This window comes from Cupressus sempervirens, chromosome 4 (assembly GCF_028749045.1).
Source record: "Cupressus sempervirens isolate cs-2001-9-10 chromosome 4, ASM2874904v1, whole genome shotgun sequence".
Lineage (NCBI taxonomy): Eukaryota > Viridiplantae > Streptophyta > Pinopsida > Cupressales > Cupressaceae > Cupressus > Cupressus sempervirens.
In genome coordinates this window covers 734,328,959-734,347,507 of record NC_143121.1, presented here as the reverse complement: position 1 = coordinate 734,347,507, position 18,549 = coordinate 734,328,959, and the positions used below count along the sequence as shown (strand labels likewise).

At 35.4% G+C, this 18,549-nt stretch overlaps 1 protein-coding gene across 1 annotated transcript in view; it reads left to right on the top strand.

Annotated features, from left to right (window-relative positions):
• The window catches only part of LOC149563439 (O-fucosyltransferase 20-like), a 28,532-nt gene extending 26,346 nt beyond the window's left edge, over nt 1-2,186 (top strand). The window contains exons 8-11 of the mRNA XM_089828181.1: nt 1,250-1,304; nt 1,420-1,482; nt 1,638-1,762; nt 1,955-2,186. Coding sequence (XP_089684307.1) covers nt 1,250-1,304; nt 1,420-1,482; nt 1,638-1,762; nt 1,955-2,186 — 475 coding nt within the window. The remainder of the gene's footprint in view (nt 1-1,249; nt 1,305-1,419; nt 1,483-1,637; nt 1,763-1,954) is intronic.
• Nucleotides 2,187-18,549: the final 16,363 nt, after the last annotated feature.

The window sequence follows — 18,549 nt, the reverse complement described above, 5'->3', positions numbered from 1 at the left end:
CATTTTTTTTTGATAGGTATGCCTTGATTAGTTATCATTTATTTATTATTATTTGTGAAGATTAATTATTATTATGTGTTAAGCTTGATTAGTTTTGAACCCAAGACCTCCCCGATGAGAGGCTCACAAGTTACTCTTGTGTTGTATACATATTTTTACTATTATAGAATTTTATATATCTATACATTTATTAAAATTAAAATTAAATTATGTTTCATATCATAATTATAATTAATCACTAAATCTATTAGCCACTATGTGGATATTTTAAAGGGCTTTAAAATCTTTTTTTATGGTGAGGTCCTATGAATGAACAAAAATGCTACACTTCAAATGAATTAGGCCCTATATTTTAGGGGTGGGCATTAAGGGGAAAATGGAAAGTTAAAAGTTGCTCCTCTAATGTAAGCCTTTTTTCTACTATTTATCAATCATACAAATATTTTCAATTCTTATTAATATATTCATATTTAATTGAGTTCATTTGAATTAAAAAAATTAAAAATGTAGTGGTGAACATAATAGAATTTTATGTGATAGTACACTAAAAATATTCCACGAATACATATCCACATAAGATTTTGAAACTTATAAAATTAAAATAAGCACACTATCTCCTTTCCTAAATCCTAAAGGAAACCTCTTATATTTCAAAACAAAATATTTCTTAAAAATCTCAACAAAACCTAGTAAAAATTGTAGTAGATTTTTGGGTACACTTTTTATAGGCTTTGAAGGGTTATAGAAAAGGATATTCGAAGTTTCAAAAATTTTGAATCGGGGTTAACCACGGGAGCGTGAGTCAAGTAACCTCGATGTTACTGGCAACAAACTAGTTGTTAATGGGTCCGTTTGGTTGTGGGAATATAAAAATGAAAATAGGAATACCTATTTTGGAATACTTATTCTCAAATAGAGAATGGGGTTACGTATTCTTGTTCTTGTTTGGTTCATCCAGAATCTGATGCGGAATACACAGACTCAAAAATTTATGTTTTCTAAAATTAAAAAAATTGGAATAGGAATACGTATTCCTATTCCATCTATTATGGTGGATTAACAAATCCTCATTTTTGGGCCAAAATTGGAATACGTATTCCAATTTTTTTCCTATTCCTATTCCGATTTGGTGCATCCAAACAGAGAATTAAATTTTTTGGAATACGTATTCCTATTCCGCTCGCCAAACGGACCCTATTTGTATAAAGCATAATTCCATCTTGCATGACTGACTACATTCTGTTTCAAGGTGGCAACAGAGAATCGGGAAGGGATCCTGCCAAATTTTACAGAAGGAGCTCCGGGTATGTTCTCTCTATTCCAGCGGCCTATGATTAAATTTTGTGGATAATGTTTTTGATCATTATGCAAACAGCAATGAAATACACCTTGGGCTCCTTTTTATTGATCATTGTATAGTTTTTGATAAATGTGAATGTTCTCAACCCCTTCAAGTCCCGAAGATCTGTAATGAAGCTGAAAGTGAGTTGTCTAATTCTTTCGGGCACTATGTCTGATATATATTGAAGAACTTTGTTCATATTCTCAATAACACAATTATGGATATTTGACTTCAGAGGTGAAAGAAACCTCATCAGCTTATCAAAGATTAATATAGTTTTGTATTTAAAGAACAGATTTCAGTCATCGGATGTCAAAACTTGTATTTAAAAGAACAGCTTTCCAGTCATCGGAGTCCTGTTAATTTTCCGTTTGCTTGCAAGAGGAATTCTGGGCATCTTGTTAAGAATATATTTTTCATGTACTTTCATAAAAGCAGAATTATATTAAATGAAGTCCTAGGGTTGTAGTGCAGCAGTTTACACTACATCATTAGGATTCTGTGCCATCTCTCATGCCAACTTAGATGAGAGGGATGGATTGACATACCTTCCAGACTCCCAGATCTAAAACGAATTTTATATTTGCAGTGTTCTTTTCAGACTGTTTTTAGGTTTCCATACCGTTATTGTTATTGTTTCTTTTTTTGCAACTGCCCTCGCAATGGTTTCTTCCCTGACACCTTACGCAGAAGCAATATTCTTCCTCTGCATCAACTGATTGAATCTAATGGACCCCTTCTGTGCATACTATTATTCTCTTCGGGATTTGTAGTACTGCAGCTATCTTTATTCGCGCATAAAAGCATACAGACGGATTATGAGGAGCGAGCAAAATTGGCTTAAAAATTGGGTGCCAATTTTGCAAATACATTGGATAATTGCCCATCGTCCAAAACCGCCAAGCAGAATTTGATCTCTGTTTTCCGGAGAAATTAAAAAGGCCACGAAAAGTCCGTTTGGAAGAAATTTTATGGTTTCTCTTGTTCCAATTCTCCTTGATCAATGCCCTAACAGTTTTCCAGACCACCTTGGGACCAATGGAATGACAAATGACTGCGAATTCTTGGAGTACCGTGACACTTTCTACTCAGATGTTCATTGTTTGTAAAGTTTTGTGACTCTCGGCCGAGCAATCCAAAAGGCAGGATCCTCAATGCAACCGTTGATCGACCTGCTCCTCTGACTGAATTAGCACCTCGTCCGACACAATTGCTGTGTATATTAATTTATTAATCATTTAAAACTTATAATACAATGAGAATGTAATTTTAAAGTAATATTAAATAATAAATAAATGCTAATAAACAGCCATTTTGTCGGCTGGGTAGTACTAATAAATTTAATACACATTTCTTTGTCTCTTTATATTTATATGTATCTGAATATAATACTTATTTTATTTATTGTATATTATTAATTATGTAATAAATTTGATCTTATTTATCATTAATAAGATTATAATATTTATGTTTAACATATTAAATAGTAATTTAGTAGTATGTATGAATTTCATTTTATATTAGTATCATGTAATTATATTTTATAATATATATTTGTATAAGAGGGTATTGCTTGGCCATTTACTAGGGGGCAACTAATAAAAACTAGGGATTTTTAAATATAGAGAAATTTCAAATATTCACTGCTTGACCCTCCTACTTCCAGTTACATCATGCTTATGGGGCCTTGTAGTGGGTTCACTCGGAAATGACACCCTACCTCTAGCATTATTTTGAGACAACCCAGAGCTCACCCTTCCCTTGGTTCTTATCCTTTGGTGCTGGGTTTTGCCCTGCCTAGGAAGGACCTCTAGTCTTCCTTTGGTTGGGTGTGTTGGTTTCTTGTTTGTTCTTTCTTGGTTCACCATTTGGTGATTATGCTCTTGGCAGTGCCTTTGTTGTATGCTTTTAGTCCCTTAGACCCTTTTATGGTTTCTTGTTGGATATTAATAAATTTATCTAATCTTATCTTATATTGCCACATTGATACATAGCATTAGACTTGAATTGAGGTTTCACATGAGAATCTAGAAACAAATTTACAAAAAAAGTGCGTTCATTGTCAATGTGCATACATATTATACAAGTATTATAACAAAAATAGTGAAGGTTACAAGTTTCTACTATAAAATTGCATTATTATAGATTAACAAAATATATGGTTGTCCCTAACTAGCAAATCCAATTGGTAGTTCTAGATCAAAATCGAAGCTTGAGCAACGGAACCCCAACTAGTATAAGGGCCTTCCTCAAGGAACGAAACCCCAATCAATCCATCCTATGTCTCCTCATCAATTTGTATAGCATATCAATGGAAGGTTGGAGTCTGATTGTAGACATCTAAATTTGATCATTAATATTTGATCAATTAATGATCATAATCCTTCTCTCCTATAGTCATTATATTGATTAATAATATAATTCTTTGATTGTCCCCTTTCTTCTATAGTCTTAGGTAAATTAATTCATTTAATTCATCTATAGTGGATCACTAATATAGATCACTAATAGTTGATCAATTAATCGTAATAATCCTCTTCCCGTATAGTCATCATATTGATTAATAATTTAATTTTCTGAAAAGCCCACTTGCATCATTTAATCCTCCATTTGATTGAGTAAATTATAGTATTTACTTAAGTGTTCCCTTTCTCTTGCTTGGAACTAAAAAATAATTTTAATTCTGCACTCATTCTCTCTTCTCCCATCACATCCTCCTAAAAAGCCCATTTGCATCCTAATCATCTTCCATTAAGCCTAATCACCTTCCCTAATCATGTACGTGTCTCTAATCATAACTTTATGGAACCCAAAGTCAACTATCCGATCGCATCAAGCACATGGGTTTCTCCCCCAAGTAGTCAACAAAGAAATTTTTAATCTTTTTATTCCTTTGAGGCATTCTCCAATGTTGATCTTTTCAATCAATCTCAACCATCCATCGATCTCATCCAAAGCCTATAAATCCAACCTTTCACCATTGATATCTCTCTCACCCATTTTGCATTTTAAGTATTGTTATGTTGCCAAAATCTTGAGTGAGCACACATTTAAATCAAACATAATGGGGAAAATCCACACAACAAAGGGGTTTGATGTAGTGTTTCTATTCTATTTTGACCTCTTTTAGTCTAATCTTTTATGTGGCTTTGTATTTCTATTTTTAGTGGTTTTTATTGTTTGCATTTCTTTTGAAACACATTTCCTTGCACTACTGATATGTAGGTTTTTGATGATCTTTTAGCCGCAAATGGTGCAATCAATGACGAGAGGGACCTAGAAAGATCTATCCAATCCTTGCAGCTAGGGTAACACAATGAAAATAATAAAGAACAATTGAGAGACAAGAAAGATCAGCCTTATTGTTAGCAAATTGTTTACAATGGACCTGCAACATGCAGTCTTACATGCCAGGCATATAGGCTTGATTAGAAATAGAATCCCCTACACCTAACCTTCAAGAGGCTATCATAATCTTGCTAACCAAAACTCATTACCCTAAGGATCAATTACATCAGCTTAGAAAGCCTTTGCAAACATCAAGTCGACCAAAGAAGATAACAATCTCCAAAGAGCTGGAAAATATATTTACTAATATAGGTTAGGACCTAAATCATATGGATCTCCCTGAATTTAGTGAGACAAGAACACCAATCCAAGGGAGATGTTAGCCAAGGACCCAATAACATTGAGATATTCGTCATTAGGCTTCACTGATCAAGAAATAAGTTCAAAAGTTTGGAAAACACAAACAAGCCTTGAAATGTGAAGAACAAATAGGCCCCACCAATAATCCACAAGATATCATATGCGAAATAATTGCTTGAGGAGCAAACCTAGACAAATGTTTAATTTGAAACTAGGAACACACCATAAGGTTCACGATAGCTACAAATTCAAACAAAAGGTTTTCTCAAGAAAAGTTAGATTGTACGAGCCAAGGACTCAAGATGCTCCTACATGAGACACTCAGGGTTATTGAAAAATGAGCCTCTTACTTTGATGGTAGAGGAAAACCAAGATGATTAACCTTAGCGTAAGAAATCCATGAAAAATCTTCAACTGGTCTATGAAAAATCTTCAACTGGTCTGTCCTACTTAACAAGATGTTCTTGATATTGCTTACTGCTTGTGCTTTTGCCAATTTTTCTATCCACAATCTCTTCAATTCCTTCTACCTTTTTTGGGGGTACTGCTAATCAACATCTGGTCCATCATTTTCATTGAGATCTGCCTCATGGTACTCATACAAATCTGTAATTTTGACATAGGTGATATATCCACGTCATTTGGTAACTCCACCTCATATGCATTACCTAAATCAAACCTCTTCAAGATCTTACATGGTCCAAACTTCCTCATCTTCAACTTGTTATATGTCCCAATAGTAAATCTACCCTTCTTCAAATATATCAGCACTTCGTCAGCTCTTTTAAACTCCACTTGTCTTCTCTTGTCATTTAATCTCTCCTTATACTTTTGATTCAGTTTCTCTAAATGTTTTATGACTTCATCGTGTATGGACTCCATAACATCTGCACACTCCTCCTTCTACACTCTTCTTAACTTCATGACTAACATCTCCCAACTCTAATATTAGCTTTGGATTCGTGCTTGTGATTATCTCATTGTGTCTTCCCTATACTTCTATTTACTAAATTGTTATATGCAAACTCTACTTATGCTAGGACTAAATCCCAATTACCAGGCTTCTCTCCAACCAACATCTTAACAAGTTTTCTAAATTCTTGTCCACTAGCTCTATTTTTCCATATGTGTGTGGATGAAATGTAGAACTAAACTTCAAATCAATATTCATCTTCTTTCAAAGTGTCCCCCAAAAATAACCAATAAAATAACTATCTTTGTCTGAAACTATGCTTGTAGGCTAAGTCACAGGGTTTGCCAAATTTTGGCATTGAGGTTTAAAACTCGACGAACTTAAAAAAACCATTGGTGTTCACCAATATATTCATACAGAATCAATTTTAGGTTTTAGATAAATTCCTATCTTGATAACATGGCCAATTTGGATGTTGCTATAGGTAAAATACAATTCAAACAAGTTTGGTTAGCACTGTAGATTTAGGAACAATATAGTACAATGTTTTTTTAGACATGATCTGATTCAAAATCTCATGTTTGACTTCTCTCTTGCAATTGCATTTTTTGAAGTTGTGCCCCATTTCATTTCTTACGAAAAACGTTAAACTAACCCTCTGTTGTTTCATATTAGTTTCTCTTTAGAGTTCTTTTTGTGTTGGATTATAAATGGTGACTTAACTTTGGCCTTGATTTTCAGTGGCTTGGATCAGATGGGCATTGCTGGCTTCTATTACCTATATCTGGTCTGGCCGGTGCAACATTTACCATTAAATTAAAGGCAACCTTTCTTTAAGAAAATTTGTCTACTTTTTCTAGATTATTGTTTTCGATCAGGATCATCAACTCATGACCAAATGAAAGTCAAAAGATGATTTGTGATCAATTATTGAATGAGTAAAGAGATAATCTCTTTAGAGTTCTTTTGAGATAATATTAATATCTTATTTTTCAGTTTAGAAATGATTGTCATTTCTTCATTTTCTTTTCTATTCAATATTAAGAATTTATGTTAAAAATGTTTAAATAGATATAAAATTATTATAAAATTATCAATTATATATGAATAATATTTAAAGTAAGAATTTAAACATATTTAAATTACAATATTATTTTGTATAATATTGCTTTTTTTTTCAACATATTATATTTATTTTAAAAATTAATTTATAAAGGCGAATTTTGCGGTGTCAAATTTATCCGAATTTTATGTTTTCTGAATATGAACTCGAACTCAAACCTTGTGACATAGCTTCTAGGCAACTCATGCAATCTCAAAATTTCTTTGAAAAACAAATCGGCTTCATATATTGCATCTGTAGTCTTCTTACAAGGAATAAAATGTGGCATTTTGGAAAAACTATTTACTACCACAAATATAAAATCATTACGTCTTGTTGTCTTAGGCAAACCAAGTACAAAATCCACGCTAATGTCGACCCATGGTCTAGTTGACACTATTGAAGGTATATACAATCATGCATTCTTAATACTACCTTTAGCAACTTGAAAAACTCTACAAATTAGAACAAATGTCTTTACATCCTTATAAATCTAAGGCCAAAAGTAATTCTCACTCACCAAACTTAGTGTCTTGTCAATATCAAAGTGTCCTGCTAATCCTCCACAATGCTTTTCCTTAATTAGGTTATCCCTCATTAAACTCCTAGGTATACATAATTGAGATCCTTTGAATAACATACCTTCCCAAATGAAATTGTCTAACCTAGAGTTTCGAGACTCATTGCGAGTCAGGTGAGTTGCCCAAGTCAACAAGTCGGGTAGCATTAGTTGAGTCAAAATGGCTTGTGACCCTGACTTGATGGGTCACCTTGGATGATTCCCTCACTTTCGTTACCCGACTCACTTGCCTAGCTAACTCGACTGACTTGCCTAGTTGACTCAGTTGACTCATCTAACTCGCTTGATTATTAATTTTAGTATACAATATTTTCTTAATACACCTATAATTTACCTTTGTACTTATGTAATTAATGGATCTGTATGTGATCAAATTACCTTCTATTTCATGATGTTATTGTGTCTTTAAGCTTTATTCAATAATGGGTGCATGGAATGTTATTTAAATCATAAAACTCTCTAAATTTCAAAGGTTTTGTCTCTTTCCTGAGTCATTGCCAAGCCACGAGTGAGTTCGAGCCAGTTCTTGAGTCGAATTCCCCTTCCCCAATCAGGGCCGAATCCGAGTCTCGATTCTATGGTCTAACCATTTGCTTCGATCTGCTATAATAGGTTCTCTACAAGCTTTCCAAGGTTTTGCAAAATTAAGGTTATCCTCATATAATTTCTTAACTCCTCAAATTAAAGCACGTCCTCATCTCTGTCAACAAATTCCGTCTTTTAGTCAAAGCATTGGTGACCTTATTTGAATCACCACTTTTATTCTTCAACACAAATATGTAACTCTATAAGAATCAACCCATCTCATATGTCATTGGCTCAACTTATCTTGACTATTCAAATACTATAAAGCTTGATGATCAGTGTGCAACACAAATTCCTTAGGCAACAAATAATGTCTCCTCTTCTTCAACATTTAAACTACTTGAACTATGGCATAAACTTCCTGATCATAAAATGAATACCTTCTCTTAGTATTATTCAACTTTTCACTTTTAAAGAAATAGGTCTAGCTTCTTGACTGAATACTGCTCTAGTTGCATTTTCACTTGCATCACAATCGACTTGTAATACCTTATTGAAATATGGTAAAGCTAGTACTAGTTGTTTAATCACCTTTTTTTTTAAATTCTCAAAACTCTTATCTGCTCCATTTGTTCAATTGAAATCCTTCCCATCTTCTCTCATCGTCTCAGTTATAGGGCTACAAACTGAAGTGAAATTCCTAAAGAACTTTTAGTAGAAATTGGTCAATCTATGAAATGATCTTACCTCTCCAACACTTTTAGGTGTAGGCCACTCAACACTTCCCTTAACCTTCTTAGGGTCCATCTCCAGTCCATCTATTGAGATCACAATTCTGAAATACACTATCTTGTCTTTCATAAAAGAACATTTCTTGATATTTATAAACAACTTTTGTTCCCTTAATCTCTCAATACTTAGGTGCAACAAAGGATCTTCCTCGTTCTTAATCAAAATCAGAATGTCATCTTGATAAACAGTCACAAACTTACCCAAGAATTTCTTCAGTACCTCATCAATCAATCTCATGAAAGTACTAGATTGGATTAGTCAATCCAAAAAACATCACTAACCACTCATACAATCCTTCATTTGCCTTGAATGTAATCTTCCTCTTATTTCCTTCTTTGATTCTTTTTTGATGATTTACCACTCTTCAAATGAATCTTTGAAAAATAATCAACTCCACTCAAACAATCCAAAATATCATCCATTCTTGATAAAGGAAACCTATACTTTACTGCGATCTCGTTTACTGCTCTAGAATCTGTACACATCTTCTACTCTTCATTCTTCTTAGGTGCTAACACTGCTGGTACTGCATTGCTACCTATTTTTTGCATCTAGCTCAAATAGGGAGAGCTGGGTCTCTGATTAGCTAAGGTGAAAGGTACATTTGGTTCATTTTAAATAACATTTTTCACATTACTGATGCAAGTTAAGGATAATGGACTATCCAAGGGACATATTATTCTAGTGTGAAATCTTGTCATCAAATACACAAAAGTGCAATAGATGTTCAAACACATCAAAGAGAAAATCAGTAAGGGTCATCAGTGACATTATCTCTAGGTTGCATGGAAACATCATGATTTATGAACAATGATAATAGTATACAACAGTGGTAACAAAACTTCACGAAAGTTGGAATTTCAGCTACAGGTGCTATCCAGCTATGCAAAAAACATTGGCAGGAATAGATTCAAAGAGCAATTGCCAATACCATGACAATAACATTGAGACACATTAACATAGAAGCATCACATCAGATATCTGGAGAAATCAAAATACAATTTCACTGCTATATCAAGTTAAAAAGCAGAGTTGATGTGTAGTGAAAAGCATCAGATCTCAAGGTGGCAACAAGAAAGTGATTAAGACCAAAACATTGGTTCATCTTTTCAGGGGAAGTAGCTTTTTCATGGTCATTTTGCTATTTAAAATCATTTAAGGTAATAATACCTTCATACATAAAGAAATAGTGATGTCTAAATGATCGATAGCAGAAGGTTTAAAGCTATAGATTTAACAGTGAACTATATGCCGAGAAGACAATGATCAGCCACAACATTCATTATTAGGCAGCTATAGGATCATTTCATAAATGGAAAGATACAACATGGAGTAGTATTTTCTAGAAAATACAAGAATATTTTTGTGTCCTATGGCTGATTATTATGAATGCACAAGTATGAAAAGAACAGAAGACTGTAACTATTATTATTTTGGCTGAGACAAAACTTTTCCAATTACAGTGATTATGTATATATATATAAAATTTGCGTTCAACAGTGGTCCTATGGTTCAGAATTTGTAGAGATATCATATGTATAACAGTGAATGGACAATCTTTGCATCAAATTCTAAAGTAAAAACTGAAAATCACTTCAGGTATATCTCTTACTGCTATTCGTGACAAGGAAAGTCCATATCATGTATAATGAGGTATCAATGTCATGATATCCATCCTCTATATATATATATATATATATATAGCATGGAGTAGTATTTTCTAGAAAATACAAGAATATTTTGGTGTCTTGTGGCTGATTATTATGAATGCACAAGTATGAAAAGAGCAGAAGACTGTAACTATTATTATTTTGGCTGAGACAAAACTTTTCCAATTACAGTGATTATATATATATATATATATAATTTGCATTCAACAGTGGTACTATGGTTCTGAATTTGTAGAGATATCATATGTATAACAGTGAATGGACAGTCTTTGCATCAAATTCTAAAGTAAAAATTGAAAATCACTTCAAGTATATCTCTTACTGCTATTCTTGACAAGGAAAGTCCATATCATGTATAATGAGGTATCAATGTCATGATATCCATCCTCAAGATATATGTGTGTGTGTGTGTGTGTGTGTGTGTGTGTGTGTGTACACGTGTGTATGTATATATATAATTTGCATTCAAAAGTGGTACTATGGTTCAAAATTTGTAGAGATATCATATGTATAACAGTGAATGGACAGTCCTTGCATCAATTTCTAAACTAAAAACTGAAAATCACTTCAGGTATATCTCTTATTGCTATTCGTGACAAGGAAAGTCCATATCATGTATAATGAGTTATCAATGTCATGGTATCCATCCTCAAGATCAAATACTTGTACATATGAGTGAAGAGAGAGACATGGAAATTAGGAGATTTTCAAGCAATTGTGCATAGGAAAGAGCAACAACATCTGTAGATAGAAACTTCAAAACCTAGAACAACCTAAAATGGCATTAAAGAGCACTTTGGTAATCTAATATGAGATAAGGGTTTGATATAAAAGAAGCCATGATATTTTTTGCATGTAAAACCGTCAGGCCACATTTGGAAACAAAGGGAAATTCTTTTTTACAAAAATATTAATTATTATTTTTGTGTATGAGAATCGCTTTGTTAGTACGACGAAATTTCGGAAGGGGGGTTTATGCTCATTTGTACAAAAACATGTAATACACACACACACACACACACACACACACACACACACACACACATGCATATTTATGTAGCCTAGAAGCAAGATTTAATATTAGAATGTCAGATGGTATCATAAATTCGTATGATTTAAACAATAAAGATACCATAAACTTAAAAACTTGTAATCATAGTATCATGAATTGTTGACCATACCATCATATATTTCAAGCTCAACATTAAAGATTCAAATCATTAAAATTAAATCATAACAACATGTTCAAATATCATTGTTTCAAGTTCAACTAATTGATTGAAAATTCATTAATATTCTTCTTCGATTACCCCCCGCCTTGTTGTGGTTAAAATTAATTATTCTTTTCTTTGATGATCCCTCGTGTTGAACCTCGCGAGAGCTACCCGCACAACCATTCTCGACGTCCATCTTCATGACCTTGACTATATCTACAACTATGGTTGTTGCTAGAATTGTCTCTTGGTCTTTGTGTCTGCATTTACAGACGCTTCCTTGGTTGCCATTTGGTTTTGTTTCATGCATCTCTTTTCCTACGTTTGTATTTGTGGCTAGTGGGTGTCGTCTCTGTTGGTTTTGTGATTTCTCAATCGACTGTCGATTGTGCTTTTTCATGCTAGTTGCATCCATTCGCACGTTGTTTTCGTGCACGATACTATGTTTGAAACTTTGGGTTGTGCGATTCCATTTTCTTGTATCCATCTGAGGCTTCCCATGAAATAGTCGAGTGATTTCTTGATCTCCTTCTCTCTTGCACAAGGTTTTTGCATTTTTCCTCCTCTCCTTTCCTTGATTTCACTAGTTTTTGCAAGTTTAAACACTACCCGAACTTCATTCTTTTGCTGATCTCTTGGTAATGTGGGGCGTTGTTATTGTTTCCTATGGTTGTATAGGGTTTGTATGACAAGTTCCTCTACCTCTAGTCTTTGGGAAAACTCTTGATTTGGAGTTGGCAATTTGTCTTTTCTAGTCTTCTGTTCTTATCTCTTGTGGTTCTCCTTCTGTGAATGTTGTTGGCCTCTTCATGGGGAGTTTTGAGTCTCTTGTATTGCTTGGCTTTGTATCGATGCTTGCATCAGTTGCTATTGCTGCACCATCCTCAATCTTCCAAAGAGTGTATGACAAAATGTTAAAAATGGAGGCAGAAAACCAGTGTTTGAGGGATACAATCCATGAACTCTCTAAGACCATCACTATTAATAAATTACAGGTAGGCTCCAACTTGTCTACCCTTTGTAATTTCTCTGCCACTCATTTCTAAAACAACAAACATCAAAACCTAGTTTGACACAATCATTAAGCAGCTAGGAGACCTAGATACTTTCAGAGAACAACAAAATGAGCTCATGGTCAAGCACACTTCTCTTTTGTCAGAGATTGAATAGAATGCCAAATCTTGGGCCTCTGTTTGCACCAATCCTGAAACTACTCCTCTTGTGGGTGTGGAAAAGATTGTACAGGGGCAGATTATTGAGGATAGTTGGAGGTGTGCCCGTGAGTTTAACCTCAAAGTTTGGGGCCTCCCTAGTTTCACCATCGATCCTATGCCAATTGGACAGTCCTTTCCCTTAGATCAGTTAGGCATCTCAAATATCACTTTAGACAAGTGTTGTGTAGTCCCTTATCCTATGGTTCCTCTCACTTTTTGATAGGTTACAGGCTCTTAGATTGAAGAGGAAGATATTCCCTCTCCCTTTGAAGATATTTTTAGATGAGGACCTTACTAGAGCATAGGTTGTCAAGATGAGACACTCTAGGGGTCTGGTTGCTAAGGCGAGACATGTTGGGAAGTGGGCAGTGATCCCAAACCTCGGAGCTGTTATTTGGGTTCCCCTCCTAGTGGTTGGCAATAGAGACCAACTCTTCTAGCCAAATGATGGTCTTGTCAGCAGTCTCATGGAGGTGAACCTTCCTATGGTTCTCTTCATGTCAATTGTTTGAATGGTAATGACACTCTTTGGTCATTACTTAGTTTTTTTTCAGATGCGATTGGTTCAACAAATATTTTGGTTGTCACGAAGACTCATGAAAGTCTGTTCCGCCCTCTCTTGGGGTTTTCTAGGTATTAGTGGCTTCTTGTCTGCATAGAGGAGGTTCTGGCACCGAGTAGTGTCTATGGTTCTGGTGATGTGGCTTGCTTGATTAGAGATGGCCTCATCATTGTCACAATGGTTCACTCTGACACCTTAGCTAGATTTATGTGGATCCAGATTACCCACACTGGTCACATTTTAGAGAGATCTTGATAGCTGTATGTTATTTCCTATCATCCTCCTCTCTGTATGCCACACATAGTTTGGTGGATGGAGATCCCTTCATCGATTTGTATGAGTGCATCTTCAAGTTCTTGTGTTTGGGTGACATCATCATTTTGGGGGACATTAATGCACAAACTAGAGATCTTTAGCCCCCCTCCACAACTGCACTTCAAACTCAACCTGTATTCAAGAGATTGATCTGACTAGTTTGGGTTTTCAACACCCCTCTCATGCCTTGGTCCTCTTTCTTGTTACGGTTTCCATCTTCTCCAACTCTGTGAGTCTTTTGATTTGCTGATCCTAAATGGTCTCCCCTGCTTCTTAGGCTTTGAGCTCTTAATTTGTTGACCCCATTGTGGGGGTGCGAGTGTGGTCGATTGCACTCTTGTGCCGACCTCTTTTCTCATCTCAATTAGCCACTTCATCATCACTTGCCCCCCTTTGGCCGATCACTCCATCCTTAGCCTCATTGTCCACTTTGGTCCCCTATCCTCACCCCCCTCGCTCCATCCCCCACTCTTACTCTCGGCCCCCCTACCACTTTCCACTTCTTGGAGTATGATTGCTACCTCTTTACCCTCCACCTCAGGCGACTTGTACCCCCTAATCACTTTTTGGAATCCTGTCAGGCTTCTTCCTTGTTAGACCTTTTGCTCGCTGGTATTTGGGAGTTCGCCCCCCTCTCCATCCCCCACTGCACTTCTCCCTCCTCCCCCAGCCCCGTTAGCTGAAAGTCCTCTCCTATGAACCAATGGAATGATGATGACTATAAGTTCTTCCATCGCTCCTTGCATGCCTCCTTCGTTGCTCGGTCTCCCTCCTATGCTCTGTTACGATCCTCGTACCACTTCCTTTTCCGTCACAAGAAGTGGTTGTACATGACTTAGCAGTGTAGATCCCTCTGTGGCATGCTCACTTGTGACCCAAAAGCCTTCTGGCGTACCTTGTCCCCTCATTACCCTCCCCTGCCCTCCACCCTTGACTGACACTCTTTGGTGTCCCATACTCTACTCTTTACGATATCCCTGGCCAACTACCCATTCATCTGACCCCCCCTTCACTACCATCTTTTCACTCCCTCCATCGTTAGTGAGGCCGTTAGAGCCACTAATGAGGAAGGATTTCAGGTAGAGCTTTTTAAGGTCAGTATTCTGATTCTTTTCTTCTTTCTTTTGGTGCTCTTCAATAGAGTGGTTTGCACTAGGTTCCTTGATTCATGATTAAGACATGTGATCGATCTAATCTTCAAGTCTAGGTTGGTTTCGAACCTTGACAATTATAGGGCCATCGTGATTGGACATATCTTTGCCAAGCTTTATGCCACAATCTTGAATACTATTCTTACTAGACAATTTGATAGGAGACGTTACCTTTCTAGAGGATAGGCTATTTTCTATATAGACTTCTAAAATATGGGCTATCATTGAGGAGGCTTGGCATTACGTTGTGAAAGTCTATTGCTGTTTTGTAGACTTTTGTAAGGCTTTTGACTTTGTTCCTCAGGGGACGCTATTTTAGAGGCTCATAGACATTGGTATTTCAGATATTCTCCTAACAATGATTATGAGACTTCATGAGATAATGGTTGGTAGGTTTAGGACTTCTAAGGGTTTCCTCCGATCTAATTTAGAGCACCATTGGGGTGAAGTAGAGATGCCCTCTCTCCCCAACTTGATTCGGTATCTATATTTATGAGCTCAAGGCCTTTATTAGTGAGGCTTCACTCCCTAAGGATGGTTGTTACTTGCACTAGGTTTTGCTCTCCATTCTCCTCTTTGCCAATGATGTAGTTCCTTAAACCTCGTCTCTAGATGGGCTTTAGAGGCTTATTGATGGGTTGGACTCTATCTATGACTAGCATCAACTTGTTGTGATCTTGAGCAAGACTTGAGTTATGGTCTTCAACTGTTTGAAGACCTCACATCTTCACTTTAGCTTCCAAGGTCAACCGATCGAGATTGTCTCCTTGTATACTTACCTTGTGGTCAAGTTCTTTGGTCCCCACTTTAGCATGAGGCCTACTTTGAAAGTTCTGTATGACTTTAACTATTCCAAGGGCTTCCCTCTCTGTTGTACTACAGTTCTTCTCAGCCTTTGACAAAATTTGACTTGCATAATAAATAGGGTGGTCTAATCCATGGTCACTTGTCTGTCCTAGGGTTTCCCTAATGATAAAGTTTTGTGGATCTACATGGATGTGGAATTCCTTGTCCTAGTTCTAGTACACGAAAATAGGTGCTCCCACTACCCTTGACTTGAGCTCTTTAAATGCCCTTCTCTTGCTTTGTTTCCCATATGTAGGGCCCTCCCTTCCTAGGCATCCTGTTGAGTGGGTAGGACACTTGGGAAAAGTTTTTGATAAATCTCCTGTAATACCCAATGTGTCCCAAGAATGACTTCACCCCAATTACATTGATAGGAGGTTGCATCTCAAGAATTACCCATACCTTTGCTTGGATTCATCTTCTCTCTAGTTTGCACATGATGTATCCTAATAGTTTCCCTTTAGGCACCATGATTCTACTCTTTTTAGGATTAAATGCCAAACTAGTCTATCAGCATCTCTCCATACTCTCCCTCAGGGCTACTAGGTGTTTATCCTTGACACTAAAGATAAACCAATCATCAAGAAAAAATTTGAAGTTTCCAACTAGCATCTTATCGAAAATGTGTAGGATAGTCCTTGGAACATTGTCGAAGTGTTATAGACTCGAAAGGGCATCAGTTGTACATGTACACTCCATCTTCCACAACGAAATTTGTTTTTAGTTTATCCTCTTCGGTGATGGATATCTGGTTGTACTCAAAGAATCCATCCATGAATTAACAAATCTCATTTCCTACCACTTCCTCTAGAATGTTATTTGTGAAAGTTATTGGGAATAGATCCTTGACGGTGAGTGCATTAAAAAATTGGAGATCTTGTATATTTTGATCTCATTAGCATCCTTCTTTAGTGAAATGACTATTGGGGACACCCACTCACTCATTTATACCTGAATGATGATGCATCCATCAATCATCCTTTCAATCTATTTGTTTACTTGTGTTGCATAGTTTTTATTCATCCTATGCAGATGCTTGCATATAGATATGACCCCCTAGCACTAGGAGTAACTGATGGATGAAAAGTGCAAGCAGAACCCCTTTTAAATACTTGTAGTTCTAAGAAAATATATCTTTATACTCAATAAAATTCTTCAATTGAGGTTCTAGTCATCAACCACTAAAATATTCTTCGGATTGGCTTCATCTCCCAAGTTCATTGCCTTCACCAAAGGTTCCTTGTACTACATTGGTTTCTCTTTGTCACATTGGTGCACAGGTGCTTCCATTAATCACATCCGTCCTATTAAGAAGGTTAGCAGTCAAGAGTATTGAAACATTTTCCTTAATTAGCAATATATATATATATATATATATATATATAGTTGCTATCAATTTAATAGTGCAATTTTTTTTAATGTTTTATCTATATAACCTTATACATTCGGATGCTTAAATATGAATTATATTTGACAAGTGATTCTCTATCAGTAATCGTTATAATGATAGGCTATAATTCGATGGTATTAAAATTGTTATTGAAATACTATCTCCTTCACTCCGATTATATTATTGGGCTCCCTTTGCATTGTATTAAGTTTGTCATAGTTATCGAGTCTAACTTATACCCGTGGCTTATATTAATACTATTAATGTTAAACTAAAATTATTATGAATCGATGCTAGTGTATACATGTTGAGGCATGACCATGTAGGGTCATGCCCTTATTAAGTTATGTTTCAATATGTATATATATTTGTTTCAATCTGAGTCTGCAGATCATATCAATAACTTGGCATACTGATCTCAGAGAAGGATAATATATTATCATAGCAAGAACATACAAAGCCTAACATTAAAGAAGACACTAGTTTGCTACAATCTAGAATACATATCAAAACACTTTGATAAGTCTACACCAACCATGATATACTAAAACTTACATGGTATTAGAGCCTACTTGGTAGAGAGACTATCAAAAGTGTTGCAAACATGTCAAATAATGTAAGAGTAGAAGACAGACTCGAAGGTGCTGTAAAATTATTTTCATGGAAAATTTGGATTACTGCAATCTTCAAAGAACTAGAACTAGAATCCTTCATTGAATCTGAGAATCCAATTCCTGAAGATGAAATAGAAAAAATCACTTGGAGAAGGTGAAACAATAAAGCCAAGAAAATCATAATAGACTCTGTAAAGGATCGCATACTTCCTTCCATTTCAAATCTGAAGAAAGCCTTTGAAGTATTCACCATAATAAAAAATGCATTTGAAATAAACAACTCAAGTAGATTGATTACTCTGATTAATCAACTAATGAATACTAAAATGAATATGGGAGAAAAAATCTCATCTTATTTTGGAAGGATCTCTGAAATTAAGAATCACCTAAATTCCATTGGAAACAAAGTAGAAGATCAAGAACTCTCCATATTAGCAGTTAGAGGATTACCACTATTATGGGAAGCATTCATTCATGTTGTCAGTAGACCTCAAAATCCTTCATTTGATCAACTAAAAACTGATTGTACATTAGAAGAGTCAAGATTAATTTCCAGAGGTATTGTATCAAATCAAGAGGGAGAAAATCAAGCTCTTTTCTCAGCTCCAAATCATCAAGGGAAAAAGAGGAAATTTAAAGGAAAGAAACATGACTATAAGAAAAAGAATAAT